Source organism: Haliotis rubra, unplaced genomic scaffold, assembly GCF_003918875.1.
Source record: "Haliotis rubra isolate DU_JTF1 unplaced genomic scaffold, ASM391887v1 Scf203, whole genome shotgun sequence".
Classification (NCBI taxonomy): domain Eukaryota; kingdom Metazoa; phylum Mollusca; class Gastropoda; order Lepetellida; family Haliotidae; genus Haliotis; species Haliotis rubra.
This window is the reverse complement of record NW_025766037.1, coordinates 408,884-430,222: the sequence shown is the minus strand read 5'-3', so window position 1 is coordinate 430,222 and position 21,339 is coordinate 408,884. Positions and strand designations below refer to the sequence as shown.

At 40.6% G+C, this 21,339-nt stretch overlaps 1 protein-coding gene across 1 annotated transcript; it reads left to right on the top strand.

Annotated features, from left to right (window-relative positions):
• Positions 1-1,391: 1,391 nt before the first annotated feature.
• LOC124275820 lies at positions 1,392-21,265 on the top strand. The gene is made up of 17 exons (XM_046711501.1): positions 1,392-1,438; positions 3,519-3,583; positions 4,177-4,303; positions 5,869-5,963; positions 6,795-7,004; positions 7,693-7,752; positions 7,953-8,017; positions 8,150-8,277; positions 9,678-9,772; positions 11,219-11,428; positions 13,087-13,184; positions 15,019-15,137; positions 15,530-15,642; positions 16,356-16,568; positions 17,558-17,605; positions 18,897-18,968; positions 21,208-21,265. The coding sequence occupies exons 3-16, from the start codon at positions 4,188-4,190 to the stop codon at positions 18,899-18,901; spliced, it is 1,575 nt and encodes a 524-aa protein (XP_046567457.1). The 5' UTR covers positions 1,392-1,438; positions 3,519-3,583; positions 4,177-4,187; the 3' UTR covers positions 18,902-18,968; positions 21,208-21,265.
• The last annotated feature ends 74 nt before the right edge of the window (positions 21,266-21,339 follow it).

Below are 21,339 nucleotides of genomic sequence, written 5' to 3'. Positions count from 1 at the left end.
CCTCTTCTTAGGGTTTCCACACCAGCCTCCCTACCTCTTCAGCATCTACATGACACCAACCTCCCCTTCAGCATCTTCGCCTCCACTGCCTCTTCTGTCACCAGCCTCCCCTGCATCTTCAAGCATCTGCACCCAGCCTCCCTGCCTCTTCTGCATCTAGCATGCCAACCTCCACCACTTCAGCATCTGCCCAACCTCCCTACCTCTTCGTGCATCTACACCAACCTCCCTACCTCTTCATAGCATCTACACCAACCTCCACTGTTGTTCGTGCATCTACGTTCCAGCCTCTCCACTCTTCAACAACCACACCAACCTCCCAGACCCTTCATGCTTCTACACCAACCTCCGGACCTCCTGATTCAACATCTGGGTACCAACCTCACTGCTTGTCTTCGGCATCTACACCAACCTCCTCACCCCTTCATCTTCATACACCCTGTCCCAACCTCTTCAAGCATCTAATCCAACCTCCCTTAGCCTGGTTCAAAGCATCTGCACCAACCTCCCTGAGACTTCAAGCTTCTGCACCAACCTCCGGCTACCTTCTTCAGCATCTGTGACCAACCTCCCTACCTCTTCAACATCTACACCAACCTCTCCCTGCCTCCAAATCAACATCTACTTAACAAACAGAAAATGTACCTACTTCTTCCTTGGTTTCTGTTGCTAGGGAAAATGAAGGTTCTGTTCCTGGATGACGTAGCGGCTGTGTTTTATTACTGCCTTCAGTCCAAGGAAGATGGGACATGCAGCGATGGCTTCAGTTCATTTGAAATATTATCCCATGAAACATCCCTCCCTGCTGAGAAGCTGGACAGGCTTAAGAAGCGTGCTGGTGATGTCTGTCTCAAAGTTGTTGACCGAGTTTGGCCTCCATGTGAGTAGGTCTTCACAGTTTATATAATGTCTTTGGAATAACAGTTTGTCTTCAACCTCAAGAGTTAAGCATTGACATGTGACAGTTGTAACCCCATACTTTAGCATAGACTTGTGACAATTGTAACTTCATATTTAAGCAGTTGTTGACATGTGACAGTTGTAACCCCATACTTTAGCATAGACTTGTGACAATTGTAACCTCATATTTTAGCGTAGACTTGTGACAATTGTAACCCCATACTTTAGCATAGACTTGTGACAATTGTAACCTCTTATTTTAGCATAGACTTGTGACAGTTGTAACCCCATACTTTAGCTTAGACTGATGACAGTTGTAACCCCACACTGTAGCATAGACTTATGACAATTGTAACCTCATATTTTAGCATAGGCGTGTGACAATTGTAACCTCACACTTTAACTTAGACTTATGACAATTGTAACTTGTACCCTTTACACCAAAGCGTCATTGACCCTAATTTTGCCATTGTTCCAGCTCCATGCACCATCCCTGTAGAGCTCCAACAGGCAGGGAGCAGTGGAGAGCTCACACAAGGTCAGTCCCAGACTCCCTTACAAATACTTCAAGATCACAGTAGATTGTCCGCGTCAGCAACTGTAAACATCTGCTCAGATAACATTGGTTCTAGTCAATTGGCAGCTTGGCTTGTTTTTGCAATCAATCTTACAGCTGGATTTGCTCAAGAGGTTTTAAACTGATTTTCAAAATGGCAGTCACAACAGCCATGTTGAAAACTCATCAATAACCATTACTTGGCAGTTACAAATTGAGTAATTGTCAGAATCAGGATGACATTTTTATGCTTACCCAACAGAATGTCAAGAAAGCTTATGTTGTGCGAACTGGGATGAGTAATCACTTTTCACATCGGATGGGAAATATGTCTTTGAAACAAAAAGCAAATCGTCATTATTTCACAGGTTTGCTCACACTACATTCTCCAGTACCTGTGAGTACATGCAGTTGCTACATATGTTATATTTGGGATTACACTTTCTTAGTAAAGTACAGATTCTAGTACTTTTTGAGTTGAGTCCCATCTGGGATTTGAACCCACACCCTCAGTGTCAGGCACCTAATCGCCAGCACACAAAGTCAGACGTCTAGACCGCTCAGCCACCGCGGCTTCCATATAAATGAAAGTCGGACAACTGGTAGTCTAGACTGCGGACTTGTGTACCCCTCTGATAAGTGTTAATTGGCACGGCTCCCACAGCCGAAAGCTATTAAATACACAATGCCATTAAAACTTATCAGAGGGGTACACAATGTCCGCAGTCTAGACTACCAGTTGTCCAACTTCAATTTTTGTGGAAGCCACGGTGGCTGAGCGGTCTAGGTGCCTGACTCTGAGGGTGTGGGTTTGAATCCCGGATTGGACTCAACCCAAAAAGTACTAGAACCTGTACTTTACTAAGACAGTGTAATCCCAGATATAACATATGTTACATTTGACCACTTTCTAAAATGGCACTGTGTAGTTCATACAGTTGCTGTGCTCTGTGGTAGTAGTACTAGTCTGTTTTGGACCGAGGCATATCACCACCAGTGTATCATGATATGTTCTACTGTACGTTTGATTTCATCTGAGACCGATGAATTGCTCACTAACACAGAATCTAATAATTGGAACAAAACCAAATTTTGCACAGTGACGTGAAATCAACGGACCAATTCTGATGGTTTGTCTCATGATTTTGGACACTCGAATAAAAAGTTATCAATATTTTGTCGTCTCTTTTTGCTATTTTTTTTAACGAGGGGGACCACTTGCTGGTAGAATAGCCAAGTAATCAACAAGCATGTGTAGTGAAATTTTAATTTCTGTCGAAATCTGTTGCTTTCATGTGACTTTCCAAAATTTGGTTTTGTTCCAATCCAATTTATGTTAGTGAGCAATCCATCGGTCTCAGATGGTATAATGATATGTATCATGAGATGTATGATATCATGACCTTGCTCTAGTGTGTCTACCCTAGAACACAGTGCATAGAAGACTGAAGTCTTGGCAGTGTATTACCCGTGAAGGTTCGGGTAAGAATGAACCTTCAGTAACCCATGCTTGTCGTAAGAGGCGACTAACGGGATCGGGTGGTCAGGCTCGCTGACTTGGTTGACACATGTCATCGTATCCCAATTGCGTAGATCCATGCTCATGCTGTTGATCACTGCATTGTCTGGTCCAGACTCGATTATTTACAGACCGCCACCATATAGCTGGAATATTGCTGAGTGCGGCATAAAACTAAACTCACTCACTCACTCACTTGACAATGTATCAGTAATGGTATATATACAAGATCGTTTGGTATTACGATAACATCTTTGCTAATACAATGTATTTTTGCATCTAAATCTTTATCAATTTGATCCAGATCTCTATTCAGCTTTAAGGTCTTCATACATCCCATTTGGTTGATGCATTATATCCTAATTTGCATAGATTGATGCTCATGATGTCAATCACTGGATTGTCTGGTCCAGACTATTATATACAGACCGCCCTCATATAGCGGGAATATTGCTGAGTGTGGCGTTAAACAACAAACAAACAAAAGCAAAATCTTATGTCACAAAAACATCATTTTAATAATTAATACTGTTTAAATTCCAGACTATGTTGTTGCTGAGTGTATGACCAAGTTCATCCCTGTCCAGGACAATTTCGACTTTCAGAGGGTAAACAGAACAAGCATATTATCCAAGAGTAACTGTAACCTTTATATGGATACGAACTCTTGAAGATCCGGGTTAGAATTGATCTTCAGTGACCCATGCTTGTCGTAAGGTGCGACTAACGGGATCGGTGGTCAGGCTCGTGGACCTGGTTGATACGTGTCATCGTATCCAAATTGCGTAGATTGATGCTCATACTGTTGATCACTGGATTATCTGGTCCAGACTCGATTATTTACAGACCGCCGCTATATAGCTGGAGTATTGCTGTGTGCGGCTTAAAACTAAACTCACTCACTATATGGATATGATGCAAAGAATAAACAAAGCAATTGTCAGGATATGATCCATAAAGTAAACAAAACCATTCTGTGAATATTATTCAGAGTAAACAAAGCCTTCAGCTGCACATGATCCAAAGAGGTGAAGAGAGTCAACTGAGCCAGTCAGCTATCCTTCATGGAAATGATCCAACGTGGGACCTAATTCTTCAAATATAAATGTTATTTGTATCATTGCTATCAGTAAATGAAAACTAAATAAAATTGCATGGAGAAAGAAGCTGTTGAACGTTAGTAACAAATGTCTGTTGTCAGTTCTCCGGTTCATGGCACACAATTGCCAAGACACAGCACATCTGGGGGAATCAGTCGTGGGCGTCGGAGCTGCGGGACTTCCATGTCAGCCCAGATGGCCGCCTTATGTGTTACTACAGGGGATACAGTAAGTATTTGTGTGTTACTACAGGGGATCTAAGTATTTGTGTGTGTGTTACTACAGGGGATCTGAGTAAGTATTTGTGTGTTACTACAGGGGATCTGAGTAAGCAAGTGTTTGTGTGTTACTACAGGGGATGAAGTAAGTATTTGTGTTACTACAGGGGATCTGCATTTGTGTGTAAGTATTTGTGTGTTACTACAGGGGATACAAGTAAGTATTTGTGTGTTACTACAGGGGATACGAGTAAGTATTTGTGTGTTACTACAGGGGATACGAGTAAGTATTTGTGTGTTACTACAGGGGATACGAGTAAGTATTTGTGTGTTACTACAGGGGGTAATACGTGTTTACTACAGGGGATACGAAGTATTTGTGTTACTACAGGATAAGTATTTTGTGTGTTACTACAGGGGATACAGTAAGTATTTGTGTGTTACTACAGGGGATACAAGTAAGCATTTGTGTTACTACAGGGGATACAGTAAAGCATTTGTGTTTAGGGGATACACAGGTGGATACTGAGTACAGTATTTGTGTGTTACTACAGGGGATACAGTAAAGTAAGTATTTGTGTTACTACAGGGGATACAGTAAGTATTTGTGTGTTACTACAGGGGATACTGAGTAAGTATTTGTGTTACTACTACAGGTAAGCATTTGTGTAAGTATTTTTGTGTTACTACAGGGGATACAAGTAAGTATTTGTGTTACTACAGGGGATACAAGTAAGTATTTGTGTTACTACAGGATATAATGAGTAAGTATTTGTGTGTTACTACAGGGTGATACTAAGGGGATAGTATTTGTGTGTTACTACAGGGGTATACAGGGTGTGTTACTACAGGGGATACAAGTAAGTATTTGTGTGTTACTACAGGGGATACAAGTAAGTATTTGTGTGTTACTACAGGGGATACAAGTAAGTATTTGTGTGTTACTACAGGGGATACAAGTAAGTATTTGTGTGTTACTACAGGGGATACAAGTAAGTATTTGTGTGTTACTACAGGGGATACAAGTAAGCATTTGTGTGTTACTACAGGGGATACAGAGTAAGTATTTGTGTGTTACTACAGGAGATACGAGTAAGTATTTGTGTGTTACTACAGGGGATACGAGTAAGTATTTGTGTGTTACTACAGGGGATACGAGTAAGTATTTGTGTGTTACTACAGGGGATACAAGTAAGTATTTGTGTGTTACTACAGGGGATACAAGTAAGCATTTGTGTGTTACTACAGGGGATAACAATGTTAAGGGGCATTTGCAGGAGATACTGAAGTAAGTATTTGTGTGTTACTACAGGAGATTCGAGTATATTTTTGACACAAACAAATAAGAAATTAAGCATTTGTGTGTTACTACAGGGGATCTGAGTAAGTATTTGTGTTGTTTACTACAGGAGATAAGAGTAAGTATTTGTGTGTTACTACAGGGGATACGAGTAAGTATTTGTGTGGTAATACAGGGGATACAAGTAAGCATTTGTGTGTTACTACAGGGCTAGTTTTTTGTTTTGCATGTTCGTTTTTGTAATGTGGTATATGTGGAATGGTGTATATTTTCAGCAAAGATGTTCATGGCTGCCGCCCCACAGAGTTCATACAACTGACGGACACGTCGACACCCGGACACTTCACCTACGTTTTCCGGAATATGGAAGGTATGAGTTATATATATATGTGTTTCACGTCTCATGCTGCCGATGTGATGCTAAATATTAACTCACTCACTCACTCACTCACTCACATCTCCTGCTGGGCCCATTTTATCATTATCCTGAACATATGAAATCAAGAGGTTTAAGTCTTGCACTTGCTAAACTCTTCATGTACAAGGTAAATCAGACCATGGACACATTTTAAGTTTAGCTTGAACGTAAGAATCATTCCGTTAGTCAGTTAGTCAACATCAGTCAGAGGGTACCCGTCAGTTAGTGAGTCACAGTAAGTCAGTCACAGTAAGTCAGTTAGTGAGTCACCATCAGTGAGTCACATTAAGTAAGTCACCAGGAGTCACAGTAAGTCGGTTAGTGAGTCACCATCAGTAAGTGAGTCACATCAAGTCAGTCACCGTGAGTCACAGTAAGTCAGTGAGTCACCATCAGTAAGTGAGTCACACACAGCATTGTTCATGACGTCACATCACCATGACAAAGTGATATTTTGCCCATCCCAAAAATATGAACCCAAATATTTTCACTCTCGTAGGTAATAAAAGCACTTATTTCAGCGACTTTGAGTCAGTGAGTGTGTTTACTTTTACACCGCACTCAGCAATTTTTCCAGCTATGTGTCGGCGGTCTGTGTAAATGATCGAGTCTGGACCAGACAATCCAGTGATCAACAGCATAAGCATCGATCTGCGCATTTGGGAACCGATGACAAGTGTCAACCAAGTCAGCGAGCCTGACCACCCAATCCCGTTAGTCGCCTCTTACGACAAGCATGGGTTACTGAAGGTTCATTCTAACCCAGACCTTCACGGGTTTCAGCGACTTTGAAGGTCATCTACACAGACTACACTAATGCAGTGGTTTACTGGTGCCTGGGAACGAAACCTGATGGCACCTGTGAGGACAACAAGATACAGGTGGAGATAATATCGAAAAACTTGCGAGTTGATCGTGAAACTCGGACACAGATGGAAACCTACATCCGACATGGATGCGTCCGCCTTCATGACATGCAGGACAGTGACCTTGGTGAGTGACATGGAATGTATATACTTTATTTCATCCTGTTATACCCGAGTATCAAACAGAAGATACACATATAATGTTTGTATCAGAGACCATATATGGTCTCTGGTGGTATCAATAGATATTACTACACTATTCACTATTTTCTACCTTTTCACAAAACAGATTGTTATTGTTATGCGAAGTGTTTATTTATCTGCACAACATCTTACACAACAGATAATTGCTATCAAATGTTTAGTGGTATAGTTTGACATGCAAATTGTTTAAAAATATATGTTCAGTTTTTCAGGAAGTTTCTTTAGCCATCATGTATCGACTGGCATATATTTTGGGGATGGGGTGGATATGGAATATAGATTTTTTAAAAGAGCTCCAAAAATATGTCCAGCCGATCTTGAGCACTGCTAGTGTGCAAGTGAGCTGTGCAGCTTATCGGAACCTTTGAAAGTTTAAGGTGAGCTACACTGCTTATCTTGGGCTTTGTAAGTAGAAGGTGAGCTATGCAGATTCTCTGGAGCCTTGTAAATTAAAGGTGAGCTATGCAGCTTCTCTGAAACTTTAAAAGTTGAAGGTGTGCAACACAGCTTATCTAGAACGTTGTAAGTTGAAGCTTATCTAAGGCTTTGAAAATGAAATTGACCAATGGAGCCCTGTTGTTGCTGCTCACTGATGCTGATTCTGTTTACAGACCTGTGTCAGATCCCAAGCTCCATCAGTCAAGCTGCCTTGGCTGGCAGAATCTCGGCAGGTGAGTTTGGCTGGCCTGTTGACATTTTCTGTGTCTGTTTACATTTTAGATCACCTAGCTATTTAGATCAGGTGAATTTGGAGATCAGGGTACAGTTATGGATTGATTTGTCGTACTTCTCAATTAGTTCCTGATAGAATGTGAATTAGTTTGTGAATGCAGCTGCCATGACAGACTCATGGCTGAAGTTGTTGTTTCAGACTACATCAAGGTGCAGTGCATGGACGAGTTCATCAACGCCCAGCGGAACTTTGACATGAATAGGGTGAGTGTTTCAGAGTTGTCTCCCCTTGTATGTAAAACATGACGTTTACCTTGACTGGTAAAACTCTATGTAACATGCGTTTTGTCTGTGTTGCTGAGATGTAGTTGAGAGTTATCTGCCCTTGTTCTCCAGTTCAGCGGAGACTGGTACACAGTTGCCACGACCCGCTTCATCTGGGGTGGCAGCACCTGGGACAACTTCCGCAGGCGGATACAGATCCTGGATGACGGCTCCAACGTCATGGCCTACACCGGATACAGGTGAGTCCTCCACGTTTTCCACTGGTACCAGCTTGCTGGTTGTGGACTAGATGAACACCTCCATCATGGCCTACACCGGATACAGGTGAGTCCACTGGATACAGGTGAGTCCTCCACGCAGGTGAGTCTTCCACTGGTACCAGCTTGCTGGTTGTGGACTAGATGAATACCTCCATCATGGCCTACACCGGATACAGGTGAGTTTTCCACTGGTACCAGCTTGCTGGTTGTAGACTAGATGAACACCTCCATCATGGCCTACACCGGATACATAGAGAATCTCACCCAAGTGTCTTTTGATATCAAATATATCACAACGAGTTGATATTTGAGAGTGAGATTCTATTTATCATCAAAAATCACTCTTCTTTAGTTTTCAATGAAAAAAGTACATCTCTGAACACGGTTCTGCCATTAGACTTGCAGTGCAGCGATGTCATAGCATTGTGATATCATCAAGTTCATGACATCATAGCATCGTCAGGGCATGTACAAAACCACCACCTGACCACCAAGAAATGATATACAACTTTATGAATACCATCAAGTCACAGAGTCACTCCATCACCATGACAAAGTACCTATAAAATGTTTCTGTCTTTGGACTGTTGTTCAGAACGGCTCATGATTTACAACCAGAACATGACACATTTAATCTAACAGACAATTTGGAAAAATGTTCCAAATTTTATTCAAGTACCCCGTAGTAAGTATATGGTAGTGCATGGTCAGTTCATGATCCTGTTCCTCTGTTTCACAATTCTCTTGTGCTAAGTTTGCTGTATGGTCCTGCAATATGTCATAGGTGGCTTGTATAGAACAAATATCATCTACAAGGCTTCACTTCTACTCACAAACAATGGGGTCCTGGGGACCCTCTATTATTAGTTTTTGGGGTCCTTACAGGCAAAACGAGGGTCTTGTGCAGTAACGGTGTAGAGAACTGTATGTTTTGATCATTTCTGTAGAGCCTTGATCAATTGAATCATTGATCATGTGGACTAATGGGTGAAATGATTCTCGTTACTGCTCTGAATGAAACAAACAACCAAACGCTTAGCAAAGTCATAGATGTGTTGGGGTACAGTGAATAATATTGTGCATCCCTCTGGATGCAATGACTTTTTTTCTGCGTCCATTCTGACATTTGTGCATACTAGACGCACATTTGCACATTGCATAAAACCCTGCATCTGATTATTACCAGATTGATAAACACTGCAAACTTTGGAGATGTCTTTCAATATTAATTTGCTATTATTGCCTCCTGGCCTGATGAAAATAATAATTTTTGTGTTAGGTTAAGGTGACAGCGTAGTGTCACACCATACGCTGACACACTTTCTTTCAGCATTCACATGCACACAAACTCTGTATAAATGTGTGTTGTGTATGTTCAGGACTTATGGGGCATCGTGTGCACGAGCTACTTCAGTGGAGCTAACGCAACGTGGTCAACCTGGACATTTTGTCTTCTTCGATGGAGAGAAAGAAGGTAAGATAGCTCTTACTGTGCATGTAGCCTCAGTTGTCTGTATCTGATGTTCTGGCCACCATAGTCCTTTGGTATGTATTGGGTTGAATTTGATGTAATCATGCATAACATATAGTGACTGCTTTAAGTACTAGTGAGTCTAAACTTTTGATGGGTAGTATAAGTCGAATATCACTAATAATAATTTGTCCATTTTAGAAGTGTTTCAGTACACTTGGGTGAGTGATATTTACAAATGTTTCAGTGATAATTATGATTGTTTCTGTGATAATTATGATTGCTTCCATGATAATTGTGATTGTTTCCGTGATAATTATGATTGTTTCCATGATAATTATGATTGTTTCCATGATAATCATGATTGTTTCCATGATAATTATGATTGTTTCCATGATAATTATGATTGTTTCAGTGATAATCACGATTGTTTCCATGATAATCATGATTGTTTCCATGATAATTATGATTGTTTCCATGATAATTATGATTGTTTCCATGATAATTATGATTGTTTCCATGATAATTATGATTATTTCAGTGATTCCATGATAATCATGATTGTTTCCAATTGTGATTGTTTCCAGTGATAATCAATGATTGTTTCCATGATAATTATGATTGTTTCCATGATATAATTATGATTATTTCAATGATAATCATGATTGTTTCCATAAATCATGATTGTTTCATGATAATTATGATTGTTTCCATGATAATTATTTCAGATTGTTTCCATGATAATTATGATTGTTTCCATGATAATTATGATTGTTTCCATGATAATTATGATTGTTTCAGTGATAATCACGATTGTTTCCATGATAATTATTGTTTCCATGATAATTATGATTGTTTCCATGATAATTGTGATTATTTCAGTGATAATCACGATTGTTTCCATGATAATTATGATTGTTTCCATGATAATCATGATTGTTTCCATGATAATTATGATTGTTTCCATGATAATCATGATTGTTTCCATGATAATTATGATTGTTTCAGTGATAATCAATTGTTTCCATGATTTATTGTTTCCAGTGATTCCATGATAATCATGATTGTTTCCATGATAATCATGATTGTTTCCATTTCCATGATTATCAGTGATTGATTGTTGATAATTATGATTGTTTCCATGATAATTATGATTGTTTCCATGATAATCACGATTGTTTCCATGATAATTATGATTGTTTCCATGATAATTATGATTGTTTCCATGATAATCATGATTGTTTCCATGATAATTATGATTGTTTCCATGATAATTATGATTGTTTCAGTGATTATCATGATTGTTTCAGTGATAATCATGACTTTTGGTGATAATCATGATTGTGTCAGTGATTATCATGATTGTTTCAGTGATAATCATGACTTTTGGTGATAATCATGATTGTGTCAGTGATAATGATTGTTTCAGTCACAATGCTAATTTTTCAGTGACAATGCGGGTCGTGTACACAGACTATGAGGTAGCGGTTCTGTACACGTGCTATGGCATCGGGGCTGACGGCATATGTCTGCGCAACAAGCTGATTGTGGAGGTGTTGTCTCGGGAGAAGGGGATCGAGGACGCCACCCTGACCAGCATGTACTTCTACGTCTCCAACCTTTGCGTGGAGATCGACGACCTGGCCGTTTCCAACTATGGTGAGCAGCTGAGGAAACGTCCCTACGATGCCAACACGATAGTTATAAACAACATTTGTATCAGGATTTTTAATATTTCTTGTGTAAAATGTTCCTGTTGTGAGTCTGTGAATGTTTAAGACACAGGCAGCAATATCCTAGAAATGTCACAGTTCGATGACGTAAACGTCAGCTGTGTTTGTGTTTAATGCCCCACTCAGCAATATTCCAGCTACATGGTGGTCGTCTGTAATTAATACTTCACGAGACAATCCAGTGATCAACAGCATGAGCATCAATCGGGATACGATGACATGTGCAGAGGGATACAGGAAGCTTGCTGATGGTAGAGCAATGTGGCTGTGCTGCCTAAAACACCTGATCAGCAGATCCTGACTGTCAACAACAATGTTGACAAGATAGTCTAGATGAGATGTCCTTAAATAGGACAAAACTCACTAATGAAAAAGACAATAACTCTTTACAGACAGTTACAACTTTGGTAAAACATTGTGTGAGAGAAAGGCAATCTCCAAAGTATGTGAGTTAGGGGTGACTATTGAGGGGGAAACAACTATTGCGATAGGTATTGCCTATTGCAACATACTATTGTTTTAGTGATAGTCTATTGCAGCCATTGCAATACTATTGAGACAATTAAATGAGACAATTCAAGGAGAAAAAAACTAATGCAAATAGTTTTTTTTTTCTCCTTGAATTGTCTCATTTGAAGTCATTTCCCAAATGAATGTATAGTTAATATGAAATAAAAACAAGCTGAAGTAGTTTCAGTCTCTTTAAATAACTGACAAGAAACTTGAAACCCAGATCAAGTAAACAGTTAAAACATAAACTCAGTGAAGCTGCAAGTCTCCACCCAGACATCCTGTTTTTTGCGCCGCACGTTTATCAACGGAAGTCAATTACTAACCTATCGGTAGTCACACATACTATCGATGCATCAATAGTTTTTCATTTCTACCATCGATTAATTGCTATCGGAGACTCAACAATTGCGATAAATTGATAGTTCGATGCATCGTTACAGCCCTAATATGAGTGCAGGGTAATACTGATACTCTGCTGTTGTACATTGTCTCCTGCTGCTCGGACCACATTCCTCTGATTGGCCAACGCTTGTAAATTTGCACATTCTTCATAAATTCGCGGGAATATTTACTTTCATCGACTGCTTGACTTGGAGGAAATGTAAGATTTTTTTCCAGCAATGGCTTCTTAAAAGAATGCATCAGTTTTAAATGTCTCCTTAACAAACATCAACCAACCAGAGGGCTTGCTTCGACCACACCCCCGTTTTGTGCGGACACATGTGTCAAGATCGTTTAGTTAAGAGTCAAAATCAGGTTTCAATCGACTTGGAGAAATAACAATAAAGAATTGGTAGGTGTCATCAGTGGTGCTCGATAGGCCAATCATCCATGATTATATTTACATTAAGGTTTAATCGATCGAATGGGATGGTAGCGTAGCGATCAGCAAAACAGGCGGGTGGGGTGCACCGAAGTTTCCAGCCTTGTGAAGCATTTCGAGTCGGGGATCATCTCAAAAACAATATTTTTAAAATGTTTAATCTTCGCAAAGACACGAGGGCCTGTGACTCGGACCCACAACTGAAGTAAGGAGACCTCATCACTTCAATATCATGTCTGCTGTTTCAGATCTGTGCGAGGCCCCGGAGGTTGACGAAGACTCGATCCAGCGGAAGGTCTGCACCTTCGACGACATCCCTCTCACTCGGCACTTCGTCTTCCTGCAGGTAATGTGCTCACACGGATGATGCTGCAGTCAATGAATGTTACTTATGATGAAGTCAGACATATTCCAACTGTATACTGGTGGATCCTTTGGGGCTTCTGGATTCAGCCGGGGACCCTGATACTAGGGTGAATGGTGGAGCTGTACATGTCTGTGTGATTGCTGAGCTGGAGATGTGTTTGTGTCAGATTTTTTAGCCGTTGACATGCTTGTGATCCTATTGCATGGTTCTTGTCGGATGGTTGAACTGTACATGTTTGTTGTCAGGTGGTTGAACTGTACGTTTGTTGTCAGGTGGTTGAACTGTACATGTTTGTTGTCAGGTGGTTGAACTGTACATGTTTGTTGTCAGGTGGTTGAACTGTACATGTTTGTTGTCAGGTGGTTGAACTGTACATGTTTGTTGTCAGGTGGTTGAACTGTACATGTTTGTTGTCAGCTGGTTGAACTGTACATGTTTGTTGTCGGGTGGTTGAACTGTACATGTTTGTTGTCAGGTGGTTGAACTGTACATGTTTGTTGTCAGGTGGTTGAACTGTACATGTTTGTTGTCAGGTGGTTGAACTGTAGATGGTTGTTGTCAGCTGTCTGTACATGTTTGTTGTCAGTGGTGAACTGTACATGTTTGTTGTCAGGGGTTGGTTGAACTGTACATGTTTGTTGTCAGGTGGTTGAACTGTACATGTTTGTTGTCAGGTGGTTGAACTGTACATGTTTGTTGTCGGGTGGTTGAACTGTACATGTTTGTTTGGTTGTTGAACTGTACATGTTTGGTTGAACTGTACAACTGTACATGTTTGTTGTCAGGTGGTTGAACTGTACATGTGTTTGTTGTTGGTTGTCAGGTGGTTGAACTGTACATGTTTGTTGTCGGGTGGTTGAACTGAACATGTTTGTTGCTGTCAGGTGGTTGAACTGTACATGTTTGTTGTCAGGTGGTTGAACTGTACATGTTTGTTGCTGTCTGTACATGTTTGTGTCAGGTGGTTGAACTGTACATGTTTTTGTTGTCGCATGTGGTTGAACTGTACATGGTTGTTGTTGTCAGGTTGGTTGAACTGTACATGTTTGTTGTCAGGTGGTTGAACTGTACATGTTTGTTGTCAGGTGGTTGAACTGTACATGGTTGTTGTCAGGTGGTGGTTGAACTGTACATGTTTGGTTGTCAGGTGGTTGAACTGTACATGTTTGTTGTCAGGTGGTTGAACTGTAGATGTGTTTGTTGTCGGGTGGTTGAACTGTACATGTTTGTTGTCAGGTGGTTGAACTGTACATGTTTGTTGTCGGTGGTTGAACTGTACATGTTTGTTGTCGGGTGGTTGAACTGTACATGTTTGTTGTCAGGTGGTTGAACTGTACATGTTTGTTGTCAGGTGGTTGAACTGTACATGTTTGTTGTCAGGTGGTTGAACTGTTCATGTTTGTTGTCGGGTGGTTGAACTGTGCATGTTTGTTGTCGGGTGGTTGAACTGTACTGTCATGTTTGTTGTCGGGTGGTTGAACTGTACATGTTTGTTGTCGGGTTGGTTGAACTGTACAACTGTGCATGTTGTCGGGTGGTTGAACTGTGCATGTTTGTTGTCGGGTGGTTGAACTGTGCACGTTTGTTGTCGGGTGGTTGAACTGTGCACGTTTGTTGTCGGGTGGTTGAACTGTGCACGTTTGTTGTCGGGTGGTTGAACTGTGCACGTTTGTTGTCGGGTGGTTGAACTGTGCACGTTTGTTGTCGGGTGGTTGAACTGTACATGTTTGTTGTCAGATAGTTAAACTGTAGGTGGTTGACGTGTTTGTTGTCGGGTGGTTGAACTGATGGAACTGTATATGTTTGTTGTCAGATGGTAGGCCTGTGGTACGAGGTGGCGCGGACTCGCTTCACCTTCAATAAGATGGAATCCAGTGTGTTGTTCTACAGGTATCAAAATGGTCACCTTGACGGCCTCTACACCGGCAGCATGTAAGTCTCCAACACATCACCAACACATTATGAGTTTGTGCACACCATGTTCCTCCTTAACTTTGAATACATACAACTGTCCAATGTAATATCTCCCTTTATCCAACCAATCAAGACACTGATTGGTTCCAGTGAGTGGTCCAGCCAATGATCTCTTTACACTGTATGTGCTTTACCCATCTACACCACTCTTTGCTACATGATGTTAGTCACTGGATTGTCTGGTTCAGACCTCCATCACATGGCTTGAATTTGTTTTTTTCGTGAAGATTTTTATTATTGCCAAACTCCCTGGTAATTTTGAGACATACATCCAGGGGAAACTCTCTCCCTCACTCACTCACTCACTCTAAAGCACAAAGACCAACTCAACCACTCACTCACTGTTTCAGGAAGGGCTTCTGCCAGGACCCTCTGTCCAGTCTGACTAAACTCCACTCAAGGAATGAGCCTGATGCTTATCTTCTCGGACGCCTCGGTGGGAAAGACAGTGTCTACCCCTGGTGTAAGTGTAGCAGTTACTTCCCCTACAGCACAGTTTAGCCTACGTGTAGAGTTACTTCCCCTACAGCACAGTTTAGCAGAGTTACTTCCCCTACAGCACAGTTTAGCAGAGTTACTTCCCCTACAGGACAGTTTAGCAGAGTTACTTCCCCTACAGCACATGGTAGCAGTTATTTTCCCAACCACACAGTATAGCAGAGTTACTTCGCCAACAGCACAGTTTAGCAGAGCTACTTGCCCTACAGCACAGTTTAGAAGAGTTACTTCCCCTACATCACAAAGTTATGTTTCCTACATCACAGTCTTAAACAATTATATTCATACATCACAAGGTAGAGATAGTTTCCCTAAGAGCTCAAATTTGCTTCACCAACAACACTTTGTGGCAGAGTTACTTACCCTACAGAACAGAGTATCCGAGAGTTACCTCCCTTGCAGAAATTCCTTTGTGGGAACTGATAAGAGAGAAAAGACACTACTGTCAAATGTTTAAACTTAATGATGAAGTGTTTTTTCAATATTGACAAATAAAGTACACATACAACTGAAATGTACAGCATTTTGAACAAATCAATTTTTTTTTGTGAAAATGGTCATGTATTTTCAATGGACTGAAGTGTGGGACAGGTAGAGCATAAAAAAAATATTATCAACCAGAAACATGCTCTAAATCTCGGCAAACTACAAAGTGTCGCACAATGGTTCTTGTTGCAGTCAGCTTCAAGATCATCCACTTCGATGGCCAGTACCTCATGTACTACGCCTGCTACACCACCAGCGACGACGGGACGTGTCCACGAGACAAGATGGAGGTCACACTTCTCGGGCGTGAACAGGGTCTCAGTGATGAGATCAAATCTAAGATCCCGGATCTCATGAGAGGCGTATGTCTCAAGCCAGCCGACCTTGTCACATCCAAGGCTAGTGGTGAGTTGGGATACATTGTATGCACACGGGAACCAGTGGTGTTTGGGGTCAGGACTGGGCCTCAGTTTTTGTTTTCCACAAAATCGTCGCTCAAAATCACACTTTCTTTAACCAAAAGATGCCAAACCATTTTCTTAAAGCCTCCACATATTGTTCAGAACATAACAGTAAACTAGGGTGATAGTGAATTTAAAGGAACCTCTAATGTTTTAGTTCATTATTCAAATGTTTACACAGACTTCACACATTGTACCCATGAGGTGAATCGAACCCGGGTTGTTGGTGTGACGAGCGAACTCTAACCACAAGGCTACCCCACTGCCCCTCATATACAGCAAGTGGTTGGTACAATCACTTCATTTTGAGCTGGGCCGTTCTAGACACAGATTATGTTTATGTTTATGTTTATGTGTGTTCTGTCTTTTTTACGGGCAGTCATATAAACAGATAGTCTCGGATTCACTGATATTGCTTCTTGATGCTATTTTACCTGACCGGTGGGGTGCAGTCATTGACAGTTATAACAGGGGGGTGGAGTAGCAGATATTTGTCATCATGTTATTCACCCTGATTCCAAACATTGTGCTGTCCTTGATGTTGGAATATTGCTATTTTACCTGACTAAAAAAGTGAGATTTATCTACTTTGTCCATGACTCATCATGCAGTTTATGTATAACATGGAAGCTTGTTCTTTCAGTGGACTGCACCAGCTACCATTATATTTGACAGGGGGTGGGTGGGGTAGCCTAGTGGTTAAAGTATTTGCTCATCATGCTATACACCCTGGTTTGATTCCCCGCATTGGTACAGTGTGTGATTCTGATTTCTAGTGTCCTGCGATGTGATATTGTTGGAATATTGCTAAAAGCGGCATTCAACTGTACTTACTCTCACTGAATATTTGATATCTAAAAAAGTGAGATTTATCTACTTTGTCCATTACTCATCAGTGTGATTATGGAATAACATGGAAGCTTGTTGTTTCAGTGGACTGCACCAGCTACCTGTTTCCCGACTCCCACAAATCCCCAGCAGGTTAGTCACTCTCTACCATATTTCACTGCAGCATGTGATGTATACTTTCAGCAGTGGCAATATTCCATATTTTTTTGAGTGAAGATTTTTAGTCAACGCCGGGGATTGTCTGTCTGTCCGTCCGTCTGTCCATCCGTCATCATTTTGTTTCCGGAGCATTACACAAAAACCGTTTTCAACAAAAATTGGTAGATATATCAAACAGAACCTAAAGCTGTACCTTTTGCCATTTACAGATTTTTGTCATTTTTATTTTTCTTGGTTTCCATGGAAACGATTTGATCTTAGTCTCAAAAAGGAGGGTTGACCTTCGTTTCCGGAGCACAAGTTGAAAACCTTTCAATATCTTTCAACGAAACATGACACATATATGAGGTAGATCCCAAAGTGGTGCCTTTTGCTATTTTTGGCTTTTATATTTTTTATGTTTTCCATGGATTTGGACTTAGTCTAAAAAAAATCAAGTTGGATTTAAAGTAACTGTCAGATGATTTGTTCTTTCAAAAACTTAAGTTTAATCATGTAAATTTACTCGAATTCGCCTGAGGGGACACAAATGTAGTTTATAGTTTTAAAACTTGAAAAAATATTTCTCCAAAACCCTAAATTCCCTAGAGGGTTTATGCATTTTTCAATTTTATGGACTGTACTTAAACAAAGGTACTCTGGGTGCCGTTGTACAAAGCAGGAAATGCATGATGTTTTGTGTGTAAAATATATATGCTACTTTTAAGCATGAACCCCTCCAACGATTTCTAGTATCTGAAATGGTGGATGAAAATGTTTTGGAGGATGCATAGTCTACTATTAACTGGTGGCAGTAATTAAGTTTGTTTTTTTGCTCTTTAACGCCACACTCAGCAATATTCCAGATGCATGGCTGCAGTTGGGGGGTTGTACAGTGTTCGCCTCTTATGTCAAGCATGGGTTGTTGAAGACATATCTAACCGGGTCTTCACAGGTTGATGACTGTGGACAGACTTGGCAGTCACACTGTCATTAAGTATCTCCAACTGACGGCAAACTCCAAGAGTCATCCAGCAGACCTCAGGTCAACTTGAGGCTGTGATGCTCCACTCTTTGTAACTGTTAAAAGTTGTTCCAAAGAGAGGAAAATAGAGAGGTCCGAAGATGATGCAAGATAAGACCTTCACATAAAACCATTACGAAAAATGTAACTACACAAGCAGATCAAGATGACTGATGTCTCACGTAAACATACAATACAGTAGGCATCTCTCTGAAAACATCAACTGGTGCCCTATGGTCTAAATTAGGTTCTTGTTTCCAGGCTGATGACGTAAACAAGAAGTGCTCTCTCTTGGCGGAGATGGCCGTTGCTGAGGATATTGAAGACAGAACTGTTAGTGGTTATACATTATCCAATAATTGGAAATCATTTATGGGAGTGAGTGAGTGAGTGGGTTTTATGCCGCTTTTAGCAATATTTCAGGAATATCATGGCGGGGGACACCACAAATGACCTTCAACCGTGATGTGTGATCACTTCAGCATAGCTGTCTGCTTTGGAGTTTTCTTCACCTGATGAGGTGTGGTGGGGTGGCCTAGTGGTTAAAGCGTTCACTCGTCACACCGAAGACCCGGGTTCGATTCCCCACGTGGGTACAATGTGTGAAGCCCATTTCTGGCGACATCCCCTGAGATATTGCTGGAATATTGCTAAAAGTGGCGTAAAACTAAACTCACTCACTGCACCTGATGAAGGAGTAAGAATATACTCCAATGTGTCATGTCCCTCATATTAGAGAAGCTGACATCCATAATTTGTAACCCTTAGACCGCCAGAACAGCCAAGTAATCAACAGGAGTGTTACGTGTGCAGTGAAATTTCAATTTCACATGTAAAACTCGCACACCTGGCTGTTCTACCAGCAAGTTGTCCCCCCTTGTAAAAAATAGAGAAAAGTGACAAGAAAATAATGATCGTTTGTTAAACAACTTTTTTATTCGGTTGTTCAAAATTATGAGACAAATCATCACAGTTGGTTTGTCGATTTCATGTGACTCTGCAAACTTTGGTTTTGTTGCACCTATTAGATTTTGTGTCAGTGAACGATTCTTCGGTCTCAAATGGAATCAAATGGACTGTAGTCTGTTCCCAACTTATATCCAAAACATTCCATTCTTCTGCCACATACAATTATAGATCAGGGGTTATGTGGCCTTCATCCTCACAGCTGATGACTGTAGACACCTCTAGAGTCCAAATCAGCAAGTCTCCTAAATACAGAATCATTTCTTTCTGCATATCAGGTCTTAGGCATTTTGTTAGGCATGTGTAATTAATTTCTTTAGGGAAAACTAACATTTGAAAAGTATATGAGACTAATGAAAGTCCTGATAATTATGTTTCTCATTATAACGATACAGTATCCTTATGAGACAGGTGCTTGTATTCTATTGACATAAAGACAGTAATTGACACCCCTGCAGGACAAGTTTTCGACCCCTGCAGTGTCTTACATTTCTTCATATACATGTCTACTGTAAATCATGAAATTAATGCGAGCATTTTATTAATGTGCAAAATGCGTCTGTACTCTTCTCGCATTATTATAATGACGCATTTCAGTCTGACCATGTCTACTTTTGAGAACTTTAAAAATTAAAAGACAGAAAACGTAAATCTGTTGACACTACACATTACAGCAATACAGGTCACTTCCTCATTACAGAGTGAAAAGAAAAAGAACACCAAAGATTCAGGATGTCACATTTTATCATCAACACAGATTCCTGAGCTCCCATTAATTTCGTGACGCATTTTAGACTAGACCCTTGCACTCGCATTAAATTCGTGACGCATTAATTTCATGATTTACAGTATATTTTAACCCGACCATCGGGCGGGTGAATTTGAGAATCTGGCAGTCCATGTTGAAAATAACCCTTCCTGGGCGGTCGGGCAGGCAGGTATTTCGAACGCTGTTAATCGTGACATGACTTATCCCACTAGTTACTCATTTTCTGTTGAGTGAACAGGGGCAATTTTGATCATACTCACTTGCCTAAGGTGAGACCAAATGTATCACATGTGCTGCGTTGTGGGGCAGGACTGAAGTCCTAGAAACTCTCAGGAGTCAAGCTGCCAACCACAGGCACAAATCCATCTTGCCCAGTTTAAGAAAGTGTGGTTTTACCATAGTAACTGTTTTCTATAAACAGACCTACCTTTAACTATAGTCTGGCAGAAAACTTTTTGGGATGGTGTTTGGTCACTTTACTCAAAAACTACAAGTACAATTGTTTTATAATTTAGCATGATACATTATAATTGTTCTACCATTGTGAATTTTGAATTTCATGAATTATGATTTATTAATAAAAAAGTTGTTTAACAAATTATCATTAAGATATTGACACATTTCACTATTTGTTACGAGGGAGGAGTGCAGAGAGAGAAACAGCCAGGTGTGCGAGAAAGGTTCAGCACAGGTAAATGAATCAATAGCACACCTGGGTGTTCCTCTCCCTGCACTCATGCCAAATTAGAAAACGATTGTACTTGTAGTCTTTGAGTAAAGTGACCAAACACCGTCACAAAAAGTTTTCTGCTGGACTGTAATTGTGATTGTTTGCAGTTGGTGGGGAAGTGGCACAGTGCTGTTGACATTGGCTTCGGCATGGGAGGAAAGTCCCACTCATTCAATGTGACCATCAGGCGACATACTGACAAGACATTCAAGATGGAGGTGGCACAAGGGTAAGTCTGA